Source organism: Centroberyx affinis, unplaced genomic scaffold, assembly GCF_046629955.1.
Source record: "Centroberyx affinis isolate AG114_WGS23_722 - 3 ecotype Tasmania unplaced genomic scaffold, CSIRO-AGI_Caff_v1 ptg003646l_1, whole genome shotgun sequence".
Taxonomy (NCBI): Eukaryota; Metazoa; Chordata; class Actinopteri; order Beryciformes; family Berycidae; genus Centroberyx; species Centroberyx affinis.
In genome coordinates, this window is record NW_027281554.1 from 87,707 (window position 1) to 104,472 (window position 16,766).

The 16,766-nt window shown below is 42.3% G+C and overlaps 1 protein-coding gene across 1 annotated transcript in view; it reads right to left on the reverse strand.

Moving 5' to 3' along the window:
- pik3c2b (phosphatidylinositol-4-phosphate 3-kinase, catalytic subunit type 2 beta) overlaps positions 1–16,257 on the reverse strand; it is a 75,685-nt gene extending 59,428 nt beyond the window's left edge. Inside the window, 3 exon segments of the mRNA XM_071540493.1 lie at positions 1,501–1,601; positions 2,990–3,967; positions 16,193–16,257. Coding sequence (XP_071396594.1) covers positions 1,501–1,601; positions 2,990–3,853 — 965 coding nt within the window. The 5' untranslated portion in view covers positions 3,854–3,967; positions 16,193–16,257.
- Between the last annotated feature and the right edge of the window lie 509 nt (positions 16,258–16,766).

Below are 16,766 nucleotides of genomic sequence, written 5' to 3' on the forward strand. Positions count from 1 at the left end.
CAATTACAAGTGAACCAGGGCTTGTAAACAAAAGTTACATGACTCACAAGTAGCTTGTGTATTGTCATCCTGCCAGATTAGAGATTTTAAAGAGTAACTGAACCCCAAACCCAAACCTGTGGTGAAGCCTGACATCTAATGGTGATAAGTAGGGTACTGAACTGGCCATCTATCTATAGAAGGTGATGTCACCTTCTATAGAGTACAACAGGTGGTGACATCACCTGGCGCAAAGACCAGCCAATAGCAGATGGCCAGTTCAGTACCCTAATTTTCGCCAATAGATGTCAGGCTTCACCTCAAATTTAGGTGGGGTTTAGTTACTCTTTAAACAAATGTGACTCCAGTCCCTGTAACATTAGCTGAGCATGATGGCGTTGTTTCCACTCTTTGCTTTAATACCAGTTAAGAACACATGAAGAAATAGCTGAATATGAGCATCAGTCCAGACTTCATTTTGTTATGGTAGGCTTTCCAAGCACGAGGAACTGCTGGCTATCAGATGTCAACATCCGTCTCCTTCTACCCATAAACCCTTGAGTTTTAGGGTGGTTTCCTGTAGTAGGTTGGATTACATTCTCACTCCTAACACAACCCACACCACAGTTCTCACGGAAGAGGACTGAGACTCACATTTTCAGACGTCTCGGTTATTTGTCGTCACCAGAGAACGGCATTATTCATGCCCGCCCATACGAACTGAACTCTTGAGCCCCCCATTGTTGTGGAACGTGAATGAAGGAATAATATGAAGTCGCAGTCGAGTACACGCATTTGAATGTGGTGACGTGTTCGACTGTTTTTCCATTTCGGGCATGTTGAACTTCATCTCTCATTCTTCAGCTTTTAACAGTCCAGCTTCAACGCTGACGACATATGTCAATGCCGTGTAGCGCATTTATAATAGGACCGCAAATGATGATAGGAATACAAATTGAAATACATCATTTGAGAGATCTAACATCCTTCTCTCTGTAGGAAAAGGTAGAAAATCAAGTCACTTTGATTTCTGATATGTTACATGTGGCTCTTGAAATTGGATTTTCGTGTTGGGGACATTCTCTGATGTGGAAACCCTATTATAACCTGATATCCTATACCTGCATCAGTATTGGTGCATATACAGTGTGCACAAGTGTTATAGTAGCAGAGCCACTTCCTTCCTTAATTAATTGTGTGTGAGTGTGTGTTTGTGCATTCATCCAACTGTCTAAAAGCTTACAGTCTCATTAAATCTCAGCTTTAATGAACAGCAGAGTAATTAGACGCTAACAGCTTTTAACAGTCACTTAATCATCTGATTGCACTAAGGCTGATATTAACAGATTAAGAAACAATCAGATGACAATTCATGCTTCATGTAATAAATCAATATATATATAAAATAAATGGGAAATACTGTACTCCATTTTAATGCGTCTTCGGAAGGACAGTGTCAGGCTAAAGGTCATTATAATAAAAGCGTGTGTGTGTGTGTGTGTGTGTGTGTGTGTTACTCACACGTCCAGCATGTGACAGAAGGCGGCCACCTCTTCGTCTCTTTCTTCAGACACTTGGAAGAGCTCATAGCCAAATCCATTCATTCTGGACCCGAGGGATACCTTCCAATCACAGGCAGACAATAGGAAACCATCAATCACGGCACTCAGCATAACCCGACTTGACTGAACTGAACTGGACTATAAGGATGTGTCCCAATGTCCCAATTATTCCATTTTTCATTCGATGGAGAGTTTCATATCCAACTTTGAAAACTGGCTTGACTGTCTTTCTCATAATTTTGTCTTTGTCAAATTTTTATATACATAAAGTAGTGATTAAGAAAAGTGTGCCCATTCTTCCTGTCTACAACATATAAGACATTGGCTACACTCCGGTTAAGGTCTTATTAAGGTTAATCTGTTTATGACTCTATGAACCTTTGATACCCAGACACTGAATTCCCCTCCCTCTTTGACTGGGCAATAGCAGCTTACTTCCAATACAGGGAAAAGGAATGATGATCACTGCCATGTTTTTCTGTTGATGTCAAAATGTACCCATAATACTCAGCAAGTCTGAGTTTGACAGACGGTGAAAACCAAATTTGAAAGGAGAAAGATGTTTCCTTGCCACAGTAAAACGATTAAAGCTTACTTGGGTTATTCTAACCCAGTTATGACATTTACATGCATTGACCCGAAACCAGTTTACTTGAGTAACCCAGTTAAGAAGGGAATTCTCTGTGCATGTAACATAACCACTGATTAAAATCAGGTGGCAATGAATAATTGAATTGAATTGAAGAACTACTAGTAGTAAGGAGTCAGAGAACCACATGTAACCTACCTAGAATAGACTGGACTAAGTTTATAAAGTGTGGCTTTTGACAAGAACATTTGCAAACAGCTATCTATTTCTCAAATCAATCAAGCTGTAGAAAATTGCACAGTGAGTTTGACTAGCACAGTTGTTGACCACTATATTCAGCCACTATCATCTAACCATGCCATGGCTTTAGATTACAAGTGGTCCAACCAGTTTGACAGCTAATACATTCTACTGCAACTGGGTCAAAAAGAAGTAGCATACAGGCCAAAGAAAATGTCATATACCTGAAATGTGATTTAATATCTGAACAATAATTAAAATCTGCTCTAGCTGTGTGTCAACAAAACTGGGTAGAAAATGTGGGTTTCAGCTGAGTCAGAGCAAACTGACCCAGTGGTGACAGAATTTAATTCTGTTACAATTGAAGAAATGAAACAACTGTGAAACTTTACTGTGCTGTAAAACATAGGTGTCTGACATTTCTACTAGACAAGCTACACTTCAGTGGGTGCAATGCAAATTCTTTGATGTCCACCTTATTCTGTGATTTAAGTCTGAAAGGTATAAGACCTTATGATATAAAATCATTCTAATGGCTGGTGTATTAAATGGGCAATGAACCCCAATTGGTCGTGAAGGTAAATTTTGCCATTTGGTCTTGGCAGACCTAGGTTCTTACCGGGTCTGCAGACACTCGCCGTTGGTTCTTGTTGCTCTTGGGAACTGGTACGTAAGTCCTGGGCGGTACCTGCGGGGGAAGGGTCTTACTCCGAGCCACGGGCTTCCCCGATTGGTCCCCATTGGCCCTCCGACCACGAGGAACCTGCCGATCCCCGTTGAGCCTGGACAGTGAGTCATTGAGGTTGTCATAATTTAACTCCCCTGAAGTCACTTTGGGCTGATCCACCTCTGGGGTGAACAGATTGACGTCCCTGGGCATGGTCGAACCACGAGGCGGGAGGAAGGGGTTTTCTGACCCGGACAAAGGGGGAATGGGATTCCTCGGTGGGATGGCAGGAGGAAGGTCATCTGGAAGAGGGGGGAAGCCTTTGGGGGGAACCCCCAATCCAAGCGAGTCCCCATAGCTGGAGCCTGAATAGTCCCCACCCTTGCAAACCTCTGGACTCTCCAGGATGTACAAGGAGTCTTTGATGTAGCCTCCCCGAGGAGGGGTCGCCCTGGCTGGAACGGACCGTGATGACTGGGACCCTCCCGGCTGGTTCAGGGACGAGTCGGATCCAGAAAGCCCCCTCAGGAGACTTCCTCCAGGGGGGCTGGGAATGGGCCGGCTAGGAGTGGGTCGAGGGCGCTCTATGGACGGGATGGAGGGCTTGGGGGAAGTCTTGGAGCCACTTTGGGTGGCGATTCGAGGGCTGGTCTGGGTGCTGCCGGTGCCCCCCTTGTCCTGTTTGAGTCGGGAAAGAGCGTCGTACTCCATCTGCAGGGCCTCAGCCAGGACCAGCTCCTTCTGACTGAGGCCCAGGGCTTCCAAACAACCCCAGCCCGCCTCGCTGCTCTCCTTCTGGGTCTGGGCTGCCGACATGACGCCTCCACAGGACAGGAGAGGAGGAGGGAGGAGGAGGAGGGAAGAGAATGGGGAGGAGGAGGAGTACTGCTAGGAGAACCGCTGTAGACACATGGGGCCGCGGAATATCAGCTGTGGAGAGAGAGAAAGGAAGGGAGGAAGTGAGAGACAGAAGTGAAAGACAATAAGGGCTGGGTGAAAGAAAAAAAATAACATTGATACGCCAATACATCGCAATTTTATTTTTTTCGATTCTCAAAGGCGAAAATGACTGGAAAAAGGTTGAGAACCACAGCTACAGGTGTCAATCAGATCATTTCATTGCAGCTTTGAGAGATACAGAGGTCCCACTCGAACATCTTAGTGGGCGCCATTAAGCCAATGCCAGCAATTTGCATGAACACAAAGTATCAAAATCAAATTGGACTGAGCGGTCCTACCCAGCCCTAGAGACAATATGTGAAACCATTTTACAAGTTCAATGGAATATCTCTTCACACTAGTTCGCTTACTAAGAAAAAAGTCAAAGTCACAGTTTGTTAAAGTGCAAATTAGGACTGAACAATTAATCTAAATTTTATCGAAATCGCAATATGGCCTACTGCAATTCTCAAATCGCAGGAGGTGCAATATTTGTTAAAGGCAAAATGTGTCAAAATACAATTTTAACAATATTGTGGTGCTGCAGAGATGTCCTGGCCTACACATCATATTCTACAGACTTAAGAAAACATCTTTGTTTGGTACAGATCCCCGCAAAAATCACACCATAATCATTTTAATACGGTTTTCAATGAAAATGAGAATAATGATGTAAAAATGATCATTCCCTCTAATTTCGCAAATCATATCACATATTTTTTCAAAATCCTTCAGCCCTAGTGCAAATTGGCTGAAAAGCACAAAACAGACTGCATCTACAGCCTGAGTCTTGCCCAACTAGAGCAGTTCACACTAAATGCTTGCCGCATTTAGTGTAGCAGGCACAAAGCAGGCACATATTAAAATAATCATAAGTGATAATGAAAAGATTGAGCAGCGCACATTTAATAACTGAAATTTGCAGATTTTCAGTCTTTTGTGATGCACACACACAACGACGGCTGTCTTTGAGGAACACATATCTAAAGACCGTAGACGGTATAAAAAAGACTGAGAAGAGAAAGTGATTTTCCGTGGTACACCTGCACTCACAGTAATAGGCTATATACAGTATTTTGACACCAAAACAAACATGCAGCCCATATGGCTTGCAGCAATTGTGGCTTGTGTTGCGATTTGCACGGAAAAAAAAAAAGAGGGAGAAGACATTCATGTAGGACAAACGCTTTTAGAAAAGTGCTGAGCATTCTCTGTGTAATGTCGGTCGAATAGGATTTTACATCCTGCTTCTCCAACGTGTGTGTGTGTGTGTGTGTGTGTGTGTGTACAGTATGTGTGCTTCAACAAGAAACTGTTAAACTAACTGTAGCTGTAGCCCAGATTCCTGATCTCCCATGGGCATGTTTAAACTCACTCTCTCTCTCTCTCTCACACACACACACACACACACACACACACACACACACACACAGAGTGGTGAAAGTGGGTGGTATCTGAGAGAAGGTCAGCATTCTCTTTTCCTCTCACACATTTCAACAGTAAAATATGATCACTGTTCAACTTTTGATACACCAATTTAGCTCCAGCCAGCAATATTCATATTATATAGGCTATATTCTAATAACCTGTGTCGCATATCATCCTCTTTCTACCATTCTGTCCAATAAATGCCATGAAGATAATCTCCCAGCATGTGCGGCATGATGAATGGGTGAAAGCAAAACCTTCAATTTGAAATTTCCTCCTACTGCTTACAGCCTCGCCACTGATGCTGGAGACCTGCAGCGACCTCAGCTGATGATGCTCATGATGTGGCCGGCCACTCCCAGCCACACCACACCGCTGTAGGAAGTTCTCATACAGCTGTGCGTGTGTGTGTGTGTGTGTGTGTGTGTGTGTGTGGGTGTGTAACTTATACAAGGAGAGAGAGGGAAAGAGAGGGGAGACATTAGCTATGTTTCCATTCAACTGCCACGCCAATTTGAAAAGGTTTTGTTTTGTTTGTTTAGTTATAAGGAGAAAACACATTAATCAACATTTCTGTAATTGTGCCGGTGTTAGCCAGCTGGCTAATTTTCAACTGCAGTCCTTTTGGCGAGATGTTTTAAAAGCTATAAAGTGATAAAAATTTACAGAACGAAGACAGCAAGACGCCATAGAGACAGCAACAGCAAAAAAAAACAAGAAGTCTGAAGACAGAACACAAGCCATGCAGAGCAACAGGAAACAGAAAAACATCAGCACAACAATACAACAACAACAAACACCATTTCAGCACATATAGCAATGCAAGCAACACGAAGCAACACACAGCCAAGCAATACTGACCACAACCAACTTATGATACATGCAGACATGCAGAGCAGCAATAACCAGTAAACATAAATAAAATACAGCTATCATTATGTTGATCTTGATAAAATGTTACCAAATTGTTAATAAGATACTAGTAGATATTCCATACATACCTAAGGTGCTACGTGTATTACTTTAATAGCAACAATTTGAGACATTAGTATAATTACTGTAATTACCATAAGCATTCATTAGCATTGGAGAAGCTTTACTGTTCTTTAGTACCAGATAATGCTGGCCATATTTCACGCTTTCATCTGAAGACAACGCGTATGATATTCTAATTAGGACTGAACGATTTTGAAAAAATATCTAATTGTGATTATTTTGACCTATATTACAATTGTGATATGATTTGCGATATTAGAGGGAATGATAATTTTTATATCATTATTCTCATTTTCACTGAAAAACTTATGGTGTGATTTTTGTGGGGATCTGTACCAAACAAAGATGTTTTCTTAAGTCTGTAGAATATGATGTGTAGGCCAGGACATCTCTGCAGCACCACGATATTTCATTTAAAATGGTATTTTGACACATTTCGCCTTTAACAAATATTGCGCCTCCTGCGATTTGAAAATTGCAGTAGGCCATATTGCGATTTCGATAAAATTTCGATAAATTGTTCAGCCCTAATTCTAATGTACAACTGATGGTCACAAAAACACCATGGAGACCATAGCCTACATGTCAGAAACAACACGCATGATACTCTTAAGTACAAACATTTCCTAGGGAACACTGCATTCCCATTTATCGAATTTCTTAATCTATTCTGCCTCAAGTAAGTACATAATGGTCATAATGGTGAATTTTGACATTTCCCTTCAGTATTTTGAATTTGATATGTCATCATTTGCATGAAATAACTAGAGCGCAAGGCGACAACCTAAAACTGAACACAGGGAAATCAAAAAGGCAGAAAGAAAGATGAAGAGTTGTGTGAAAGAGGAGGGGGGGCTGCTTCATGTCAGCCGTCCAATGGCAAGGCCCCGGAGGTTCCCCAAACTAACCTCCCTTTATCCATTGCTAAACTGACATGAGCAAGTGTCTTCATTTGACTATGGCGTCTTTGTTAAGCAGAGAGCTGGTGGGAGGTTACACACAAAGCCTTTCCCAGACTCCAAGGCAAAGCCATGGGGGGAAATACACCAACTCAGTATAACCAGGAGGCAAGCTGATGATTTGACAGCCAAATGTGCCTCTGTCCCGCCTGCTGCAGGTATTTAAAGGAAGAAAAGCGAGGGGGAAAACAACAAAGGAAGGAATGAAACTAACAAGGAGAGCTACTATCTTTAGCAACTCAAAAAAACAATAGATCAATGAGGATACAGCGATTATAAAAAGTATTCACCACTTTTTCTTATGTTACAACATTAGTTCAAGAAATACATAACTGGGATTTTGGTCTAAAATCCACAAATACTACTCTTGGAAATACAAAGAAACTTACTCACTTCACTACATCCATCTTTAGGTTCTTCTTAATTCTTATTTCTCAGAATTGCTTTAACTTTCTTCCCAGTAAGTCTTATACTAAGACCCTTCAAGACATTCAGCACAAGAAGAAGAACTTAAAGGATTGGTCAAAGAGGTGTGTGTGTGTGTGTGTGTGTGTGTGTGATCACGATTCTCTCTCACGATCCTGAGGGAAAACAAGTTTTAATAGAAATTTTGTATTGCACTCTTGCCTGATACAGACAGAAACACAACAAAAAATATGACACTGAACAGAAAGGGAACACTCCTGTTTTTCCCACAGCGCAGCAGAGGGCATCAAGTGGCATATTCAAGTCAGTCAGTCATCAACACTTCTCTAGAAGGCGTCTTCAGCTGCGAGATTCAGTGTTTCCCATACATAGGCTCATCGACACAAAATAAGAAGTTGGTCAATGTATTAAAATCGATCTATATGGATCTCTAATATGTCTGATGTCTGTCATGTGGAGATGCACAGACCAGCAGCATTGCACTCAATCTGACAGTTTCCCATTGTGAAAACGAAACTGAAACTTAACATTCCACATTTCGCTCCAAACTCCATTGTGTTAGTAACAGGATGTGTAAACAGCAACTTGATAACTCGTCTTCTGCTACAAATTTTAACAGTAGGTAACGTTATTACATTGTGGTATTTAAAGGATAAGGCTGGTGTTTTTTTTAACGCATTGCTTCCCGTCAACAAATGCTATGAAAATAACAAAATCAGCAATTATGTCTCGTCCATGTAGCCGGTGTCCAATGCAGCCATGTCCCAGCAGCCATAGAACTCTCATTGTATTAAAAAAAAAAAACGTCTGTAAACACGTTTGCGATCTCAGGAAAGTAGTTCCGTAGCACAGAAAATAGTCCCCCGGCGTAATGAAGAATTTGTTCCCATTTGGATTTGATTTGGTAATAACTACAACAGCCTGACTTTTCGTGGTAACAGTTAAAATGGAAACTATGTCTTTGTGAGCTGTATTTAAAGGTTTTTAGCTTACAATTGGAGCCACTGACTTCCGGGTTGAAGGCTAAAAACGGTACGTGGGAAGTCAGAAAGTAACGGGAGTAGAGCAAACGCATTGTTGATTTTATTATTGCTTATTGCATATTTGCTGACGGTAAGAAATGCATTAAAGCACACCAGCCTTATCCTTTAAGTAATGTTAGTGGAATCAGGTAATTTAACCATGCGATGGGCCTGTACAGGATCTGTGCTTGACAAAATAGCTTAGATTCAACTGCTTGATGAATCCAACACTGAACAAAAAAAACAATCAACTTAAGTCTCTTGTCTTCTCTTATTTAGGGTTAGTAGTACTGGCGTTTCATATTTTTGACCTTGAGCTTAAAGCAATAGTTCACCCCAAAATGAAAATTAATTCATCACCTACTCGCATTCATGTCAGTCGAAACAACGGTGACGTTTATATCCACATAACACACAGCAAGTTTGCTACAGCAACTCCGCACCAGCCTTCTCCAAATGTCGCCAGGAACATGTTCTTTAGAGGTCCAAAAAGGGCAAAAAATAACCATGAAATTACTCCACACAGCTCGGGCACAATAATCCAAGTGTTCTGTAGCCAAACGATTGCACCGCAGGTCCAAAAGTCCAATATTTTCCCTCATAATCTCCTAGATTGTCCCCACTCACGTTGCTCTGGTCGCCCTACAGCAATCCGGTGGGAGAGTCTTGTTGCCTTCATGTCGTACTTCACGTCAGATCGTACTTCAGAGTTTGACGGTCGTAACTGCAGCTCGTTCTCATTCAGGCTGATCCGGAGCAGCACTAGCAGACCCACTGTGTTATGTGGACATACAAACTTCACCTGTGTTTCCACTGACATGAGGGTGAGAGGATAAGGACCACATTTGTCAAAGAAGACTATTCAAAGAAGAAGAGTTTACTATTTGGGTTCGACCGACATGGGGTTATGAAGGCTGTTTCTGATGTAGGGCTTAACGATTTTGAAAAAATATCTAATTGCGATTATTTTGACTGATATTGCAATTGCGATATGATTTGCGATATTAGAGGGAATGATCATTTTTACATCATTATTCTCATTTTCATTGAAAAACGTATTAAAATGATTATGGTGTGATTTTTGCGGGAATCTGTACCGAACAAAGATGTTTTCTTAAGTCTGTAGAATATGATGTGTAGGCCAGGACATCTCTGCAGCACCACAATATTTCATTTAAAATGCTATTTTGACACATTTCACCTTTAACAAATATTGCGCCTCCTGCGATTTGAAAATTGCAGTGGGCCATATTGCGATTTCGATAAAATTTTGATTAATTGTTCAGCCCTATTCTGATGGAGATATTTTTTGGATCAAGAGAACCGATATTAAGTGCCGATATTCATTATCTTTGTATTTGACCATTTTAATTCCAAAACAATCTAAACAAGGGTAGAAAAGCCTCTAAAACAGCTTTTAGAACATGGGACGCAAAAACTCTCTGTTGAAACCCAACATAACAGGCTAACAATAATAATAATAATAATTCATGCATACTTCTGTGGAATCCAATCAAAATGTATTATGCATGTAATATGTCTCATAAAATGTAATACTGTAATAATGAAATAACAGGACAATAATATGCATCTAAGCATATTTATCATAGATCTCATGTTTCTTCATCCCTTGGCTTGGCGACCTGATATTCAGCCGGGCCAGTCACCAGAGGGCTCAGACTGAGGAGGTGATGACACCCATGGGGGGGGGGGGGGGCTGGGTGAGGGGTGGAGACGGAGGACGGGTTGATGAGGACGGGGATGGGGGTGGGGGAAGGACGGAGCAAGGGCTGCTGGGAGGGAGAGAGGGAGGGAGGGAGGGAGGGGGTTGCCAGATATCCAGACCTCTGCAATGTATCCCTCGCAGAGAAATAAGCTCTTTCAATTAGGGCTGGGGGTGGGGTGGGCTGGGAGGTGGGGGGGGGGGGGTCCGAAATCAAAAGAACAAAGAGCTGGTGCTAGTGTGTGTGTGTGTGTGTGTGTGTGTGTGTGTGTGTGTGCGCGTCACGTGAGCGAGGTCAGACTCAGACACATTCACACAGCTCGGGCACCCGAGAAACACAAAGGGGGCCGCTGTCACCCATGCCCCACCCACCAACAACGCACACACACACACACACACTCCACTGACACCCAAACACACACACACACACACAGACCGAGAGAGAGAGAGGGAGAGAAAGAGGAGAAATGCTGACAAGACATACCCACCCTGACATGCTGTGAAACATGCACACACACACACAGCACACTTACACTTACTGCTGGCCACACACACACACGCACACACACACACACACACACACACACACACACACTAATAGCACAGTAACAGTGCCCTGCTGGTGCCAGCTGATGCCAGCTGATGCCAGGATTGGTTGACCTGAAGATGAACTGATCTGTCAATCATCGCCACCACATCTCCCCCATCCCTGAATCCCAGTTCCTCCCACCCATCCTCATCTGTATCACACATGGCCTCGAAAAGTTAAGATAATATAATGTTTCATGAATTCAAAATGTATTAAACTAGTTGGGCTATCTCCTCCACTGCTTTCTATTGTCACAGTGGAAAAATAAGGCATGGCTCTTTAACCTGGATCTCAGACGCTGAAGCCAAAATCAGGATTAATTGAAACCAGGACAATCCTGTAGCAGTGCGAGGGCTGTTTCTGGACTATAGGCCTTTGTTTGCATGCATCAGTGTGTGTGTGTGTGGGGAGAGGAGAGAGAGAGAGAGGGACAGAGAGAGAGAGAGAGAGAGAGAGCTGAAGCCTACTTAGCAAGCTGAACATTGAAACCAGGTGACATACATACATGTGAATAGAACGGGCATATCGGCAGTTGTGTGTGTATGTGTGTGTGTTTGCACATGCATGCATGCTCATGTATGTGTGTGCAGCTGTGTACATTATGTTTAAACATCACTCTATGGGGAATATGCACTGTTGGACCCAACCTGAACAGCCTGGAAATTTCACTGTAACTCATTCACATTTACTTGCACTTAGGAGTCCAAGCATGAGGAAGTCTTGATCACACAGCCTACTATGAAACAAGGCTATGTCTTTTCGACTTCATATTGGTATGGGATATGGGTTAGGCTACATACTACAATAGATACAAATCGAATGGATATATCTGTTCGAAGTATGTTTCGGTTCCTGGCTAGAACAATTAATCTAAATTTTACAAAATCGCAATATGGCCTACTGCAATTTTCAAATTTGTTGAAGGTGAAATGTGTCAAAATACCATTTTAAATGAAATATTGTGGTGCTGCAGAGATGTCCTGGCCTACACATCATATTCTACAGACTTAAGAAAACATCTTTGTTCGGTACAGATCCCCGCAGAAAATCACACCATAATCATTTTAATACGTTTTTCAATGAAAATGAGAATAATGGTGTAAAACTTATCATTCCCTCTAATATCACAAATCATATCGTAATTGCAATTATCAGTCAAAATAATCGCAATTAGATATTTTTTTCAAAATCGTTCAGCCCTATTCCTGGCGGATTCAATTCTGCTTCACTGTCCAGGTGTCATATTGGTCAATTATTATAAAACAATCCAACCAGAGGAAAAGCCCATTGAAGCGCTTCAAATGCACTTGCTAGCATAATCATTACAGTTAATCAACAACATCTGTGCCAGTTGGTGGCCCCAAATAATAAGGGCCCAGGTTAATGGTATAGAGGGTTGATTTATTATTATACGCATTTGCTGGCCCGCACAAGTACCACCAAAGCCCTTTTCTGAGCCAGGAAAACCCCCCCAAAAGAGCGAGGGCTTCTTTCTACAGCTGCCATTTTGCACCGTTCAACAATCATACAGGGAGAAATCCATCGTAGAAGAGGAGAGAGACCAAGTTCTCCACCCACAGGAGCCTCAATAGACCAGAATGCAACACAGCCACAAGACATTGAGTTTTGAGTAAGGGGCTATCGCTTTTTCCCCCGACTGGAAAAACTCTCACTATCGCTCTCTCCACCTACAAGCATATAACCCACAGCTGAATGTCACAAGTTCACGCTCCTTCTCTGAAGGGTTGTCGAAAGGCATTCTGGGAAATGAGGGAAATCGCTAACTGCAGTAGAAGTAGACGAGGCAGGTTGAGGGAAAGTGGGTTCACCGAAAAAGTTAATTACAATACTTTGTCAGAAAAATACCTGAGTTCTAAACTGAGAACTAGAAGGGCACTCAGAGAGCGTAGACCTCCACCAAGGTTCGTGCTATTATTGCTTGTTCGTGAGTCGGATCCGGATCCGCTCCAAAATTTAATGGGTTCTTCCTTGGTCCATGCTACACCCTTCCACCAAGTTTCATGAAAATTGGGCCAGTAGTTTTTTCCCGTAATCCTGCTAACAGGCAAACAAACAGACAAACAAACAAACAAACTGGAAGGGCACTCGGAGAGGGCAGACCTCCGCCAAGGCCAATAGTCCAGTCTGCTATGATATGCAAATTTTGTGAGTCGGATCCGGATCCGCTCCAAAATTTAACGGGTTCTTCCTTGGCCCATGCTACACCCTTCCACCAAGTTTCATGAAAATCGGCCCAGTAGTTTATCCGTAATCCTGCTGACAGACAAACAAACGGCACCGAAAACATAACCTCCTTGGCGGAGGTAATAACAGAGTTTTACTTTATTGTAGCAGAACGCCTCCAGAGGTGGTTTGAGTGATCAGATCTTCAATATGATCACTTCCATATCCCGGTTTGACAATCCAATAGCGATGTGGGGGGAAAAAAAATGATTTTTGAGCATCCAAACCTGTCACTTAATGCATCCTGGTACAATAGGATGATTTAAGTTGCATTGAGATGACAAGTGTATCTGTAGCCTTAGTGGGGCTGAACGAACTAAATCGCCTGTCTAACAGTGATTGCTCAATATTACTCAACCGTTGCTGAAACCTGCTCCAACAACAAACAGAAACGGGGCAAAGCAATCAGCAGTCTAACCCGTCTGACTGCCCCCCCCCCCCCCCCTATACACACACACACACGCACGTGCACCTACTGTACTTTGACCACCGATACGGGCCTCAAAGAGAGCGTGGAAGGGATGATTATTATTCAAACGAGCTGAGCAGCCAACATCAACACCACGATACTAATATCCACGACTGAAAAAAGGAGCAAAGCCCAGTCATATCAATCTGTCAGCGCACATCTGACACATCCGACTCTGCAGCTTACTCACTGTGTGAATCATTGCCGTTTTTATGTTTTTATCAACAGTTTTCTACCCGTGTGTTATTTTGCGGCTCAGGAAAGTTTATGCCTCCTAGGTTTTGTTTAGACTTTTTTTGGGGGGGGGGGGGGTCGGATGTGGGTCTTAATGATTGCGCATGGAGGCTCGGCAGCTAGATCTCTAAACTTTGTGTAGGAGGGACTGCTGCCACATCAGTGCGCACCAGCAGTGATCGGACCGGTAATGTAGCGGTAATGAGGTTTTGAGAACGCTGCTGAGGAGAAGCTGGCATACTGATACCGATACCGATACTTATGCAATGAAGCTGCGAATAGTGCCAGTATAAAAGGGTTTCTCCCGGAATTGTGATCTTGTCAGGGTGGAAAAGCTTTTAGACCATGATGGGGCACTAAAACTCTCCACTGAAACCCAGCATGACAATAATACTAAAAACATTCATGCTATGTTGTCTGGAATCTGATCAAAACAGTAGAACAGTCACAGTAGAATCAGCTGAATAAGGGCTTCCCATAGACCGGTGTTTCTCAACATGGGGTCCGGGGACCACCAGGGGTCCTTGAGGGGGTTCCAGGGGGTCCCCAGCAAATTGATGAATTGTTAAACTTGGCTGTTATTTAATTTATAAGTTAACACAGTTAGAGAAGGTAGAAGAATGACTGACAAAATCATATCTAACGATAAAAATATTCTCAGATTTGGGTCAAAGACAAAATCTCTTCAAATGGGGGCCCTAATGTGTAGTAAATTAGGGGTCCTTGATATGGAAAAAGGTTGAGAATCACTGCCATAGACAACCAGTGTAGTATTTATCAATTCTACAATAAATGTAATCAAACTGCATCATATCCATCACATCAGAAGTGGACCACAATGACCAGATCCCATTTTTGATAAAAAAAGACAATACCACCTACATACATAACCTTAACATCAGCTTATACCTGATACATGCAGTGTGTAGGTACTTTAGATCAGGACTGGTAACCACACAGAAAATACCTTCTAGATAATTCCATATTTGCATTCTGGGTTGTAAACTGCTTATGACAGAGCATGTTTTTTGTTCCAATATAACAAAAGCTTCCAGACTTGACAGATCAACCATCTAAAAAGGCAATACTCCTATCAACCCTGTCTGTTGTTGAGGATAGTTGTGAAATAGGCCTGTAGGTCACTGTGGTCACAATATGTTATTTTGATCAAGAGGTAAGATTTTTTTTTCTTTGAAAGGCAAACCAATTTATAAAAACTGAAGATATCTTGTGCAGAGACCCAAACACACAGGCACGCACTATTATAGAATCATTTATCCACAAAGCTGTGAAACGGGTGACAACAAACATGCTAAAACATTCCATAGGATGTTTTTACATCATGCCAAAACTGTGAGAGTATTTTTAGACGTTTCAAACATCTTCTTGACAGCTGCTTCTACTGCTGCAGCCCTCAGTAGCCTCCTGACCGGCTGTTTGGTGCAATCTTTTAGCAAATATCTAGCCCATTCCCATGGAGAAAGTGTCACACCAAATTCCATTCAAAAATGTGGCAATTTGATGTTGCCTTGTTTATCGATAAACGTACACACCGCGAAGAACATAGCTTAAGACCTTTTATGAATCGCTAATACTTTCTTTTAATTTCGGGCTACATCCACCACACCAATTCGCAATTATTTTTTGGAAAAAATCAACTTTTACAATCGGTTAGCCTATTATTCCAACAATCGTCTTTCACCGAAATACACCGTGGAGGGCGGTGGCGAGCAACGTGAACCTAATCTAAAAGTTTAAATTTCATTGAAATAAAGTGCTGCTTTGTTGTTTATATTGTGCCGAATATACCAGTGGATCCTAATGATTCGTAACATGTGTTAAGTCATGTTCTACCAGGGATGTCGGGTGCCAAAAAGCAAGGCAACAATTAACTTTCAGATTTGTGAATGGAGTTTGAACTGACCCTCTCTCCAACAGCACGTATCGGGGCTACAGGCGACCATGGAATAGCGCAGTCCATAGTGTAGGCTATGGCAAGTGGACGCTACCAGACAGCAACTTCACCGACCAATGAAACGCACCATGATGTCAAACAATTGTGTCCATCGTTATTATCAAAGCAGTGTTATAGTCTGGTGCATCGTTTTCATGTAGAAAAACCTTACCTGCTTCTGGGTCTTATGGGCGCCCGGAGCGGGCGGCGGTTGCCATTTTAAAGCGGTTTACTTTCCTGCCAAAAAATTATATCGATTCCCTTGAATTGTCGATTCCTATCTAGAATTCCCAGTAAATTAATAGTTTCCAGCCACTGGTACAAACAGTATTCCACACATTTAGAAAGTCGGAACAGATCCCCGGCTTTCCTGCGTCAAGCTGTATTTATTTGTTGAATATGTCCTCTCTCTCCACGGTGTCCCCGGCTGTTTTGTAGCCGACTTGCTGCTGAGGTTTTCGGCTTTGGGTCGGCCTCTCCTCGGCAGCTGCTGGGGACCAGTGTCAATTTCCACGCAATACAAAATCATATAACTTCCTATCAGAATTTTCAAAATAAAACCCCTGTCGGCGATTATTTGTTGCAATGTTTGGGTAATACAACGTACCAAACTAAAAATAACAACTATATTTAAGATGGGATCGGTTTTTTTGTTGTTCTGTACACTCCAATACTTAATCATTCCTTTTTCCCAAACGTGATAACATTTGCGCATTTATTTACAACTCAAACTCACCATATTTCCG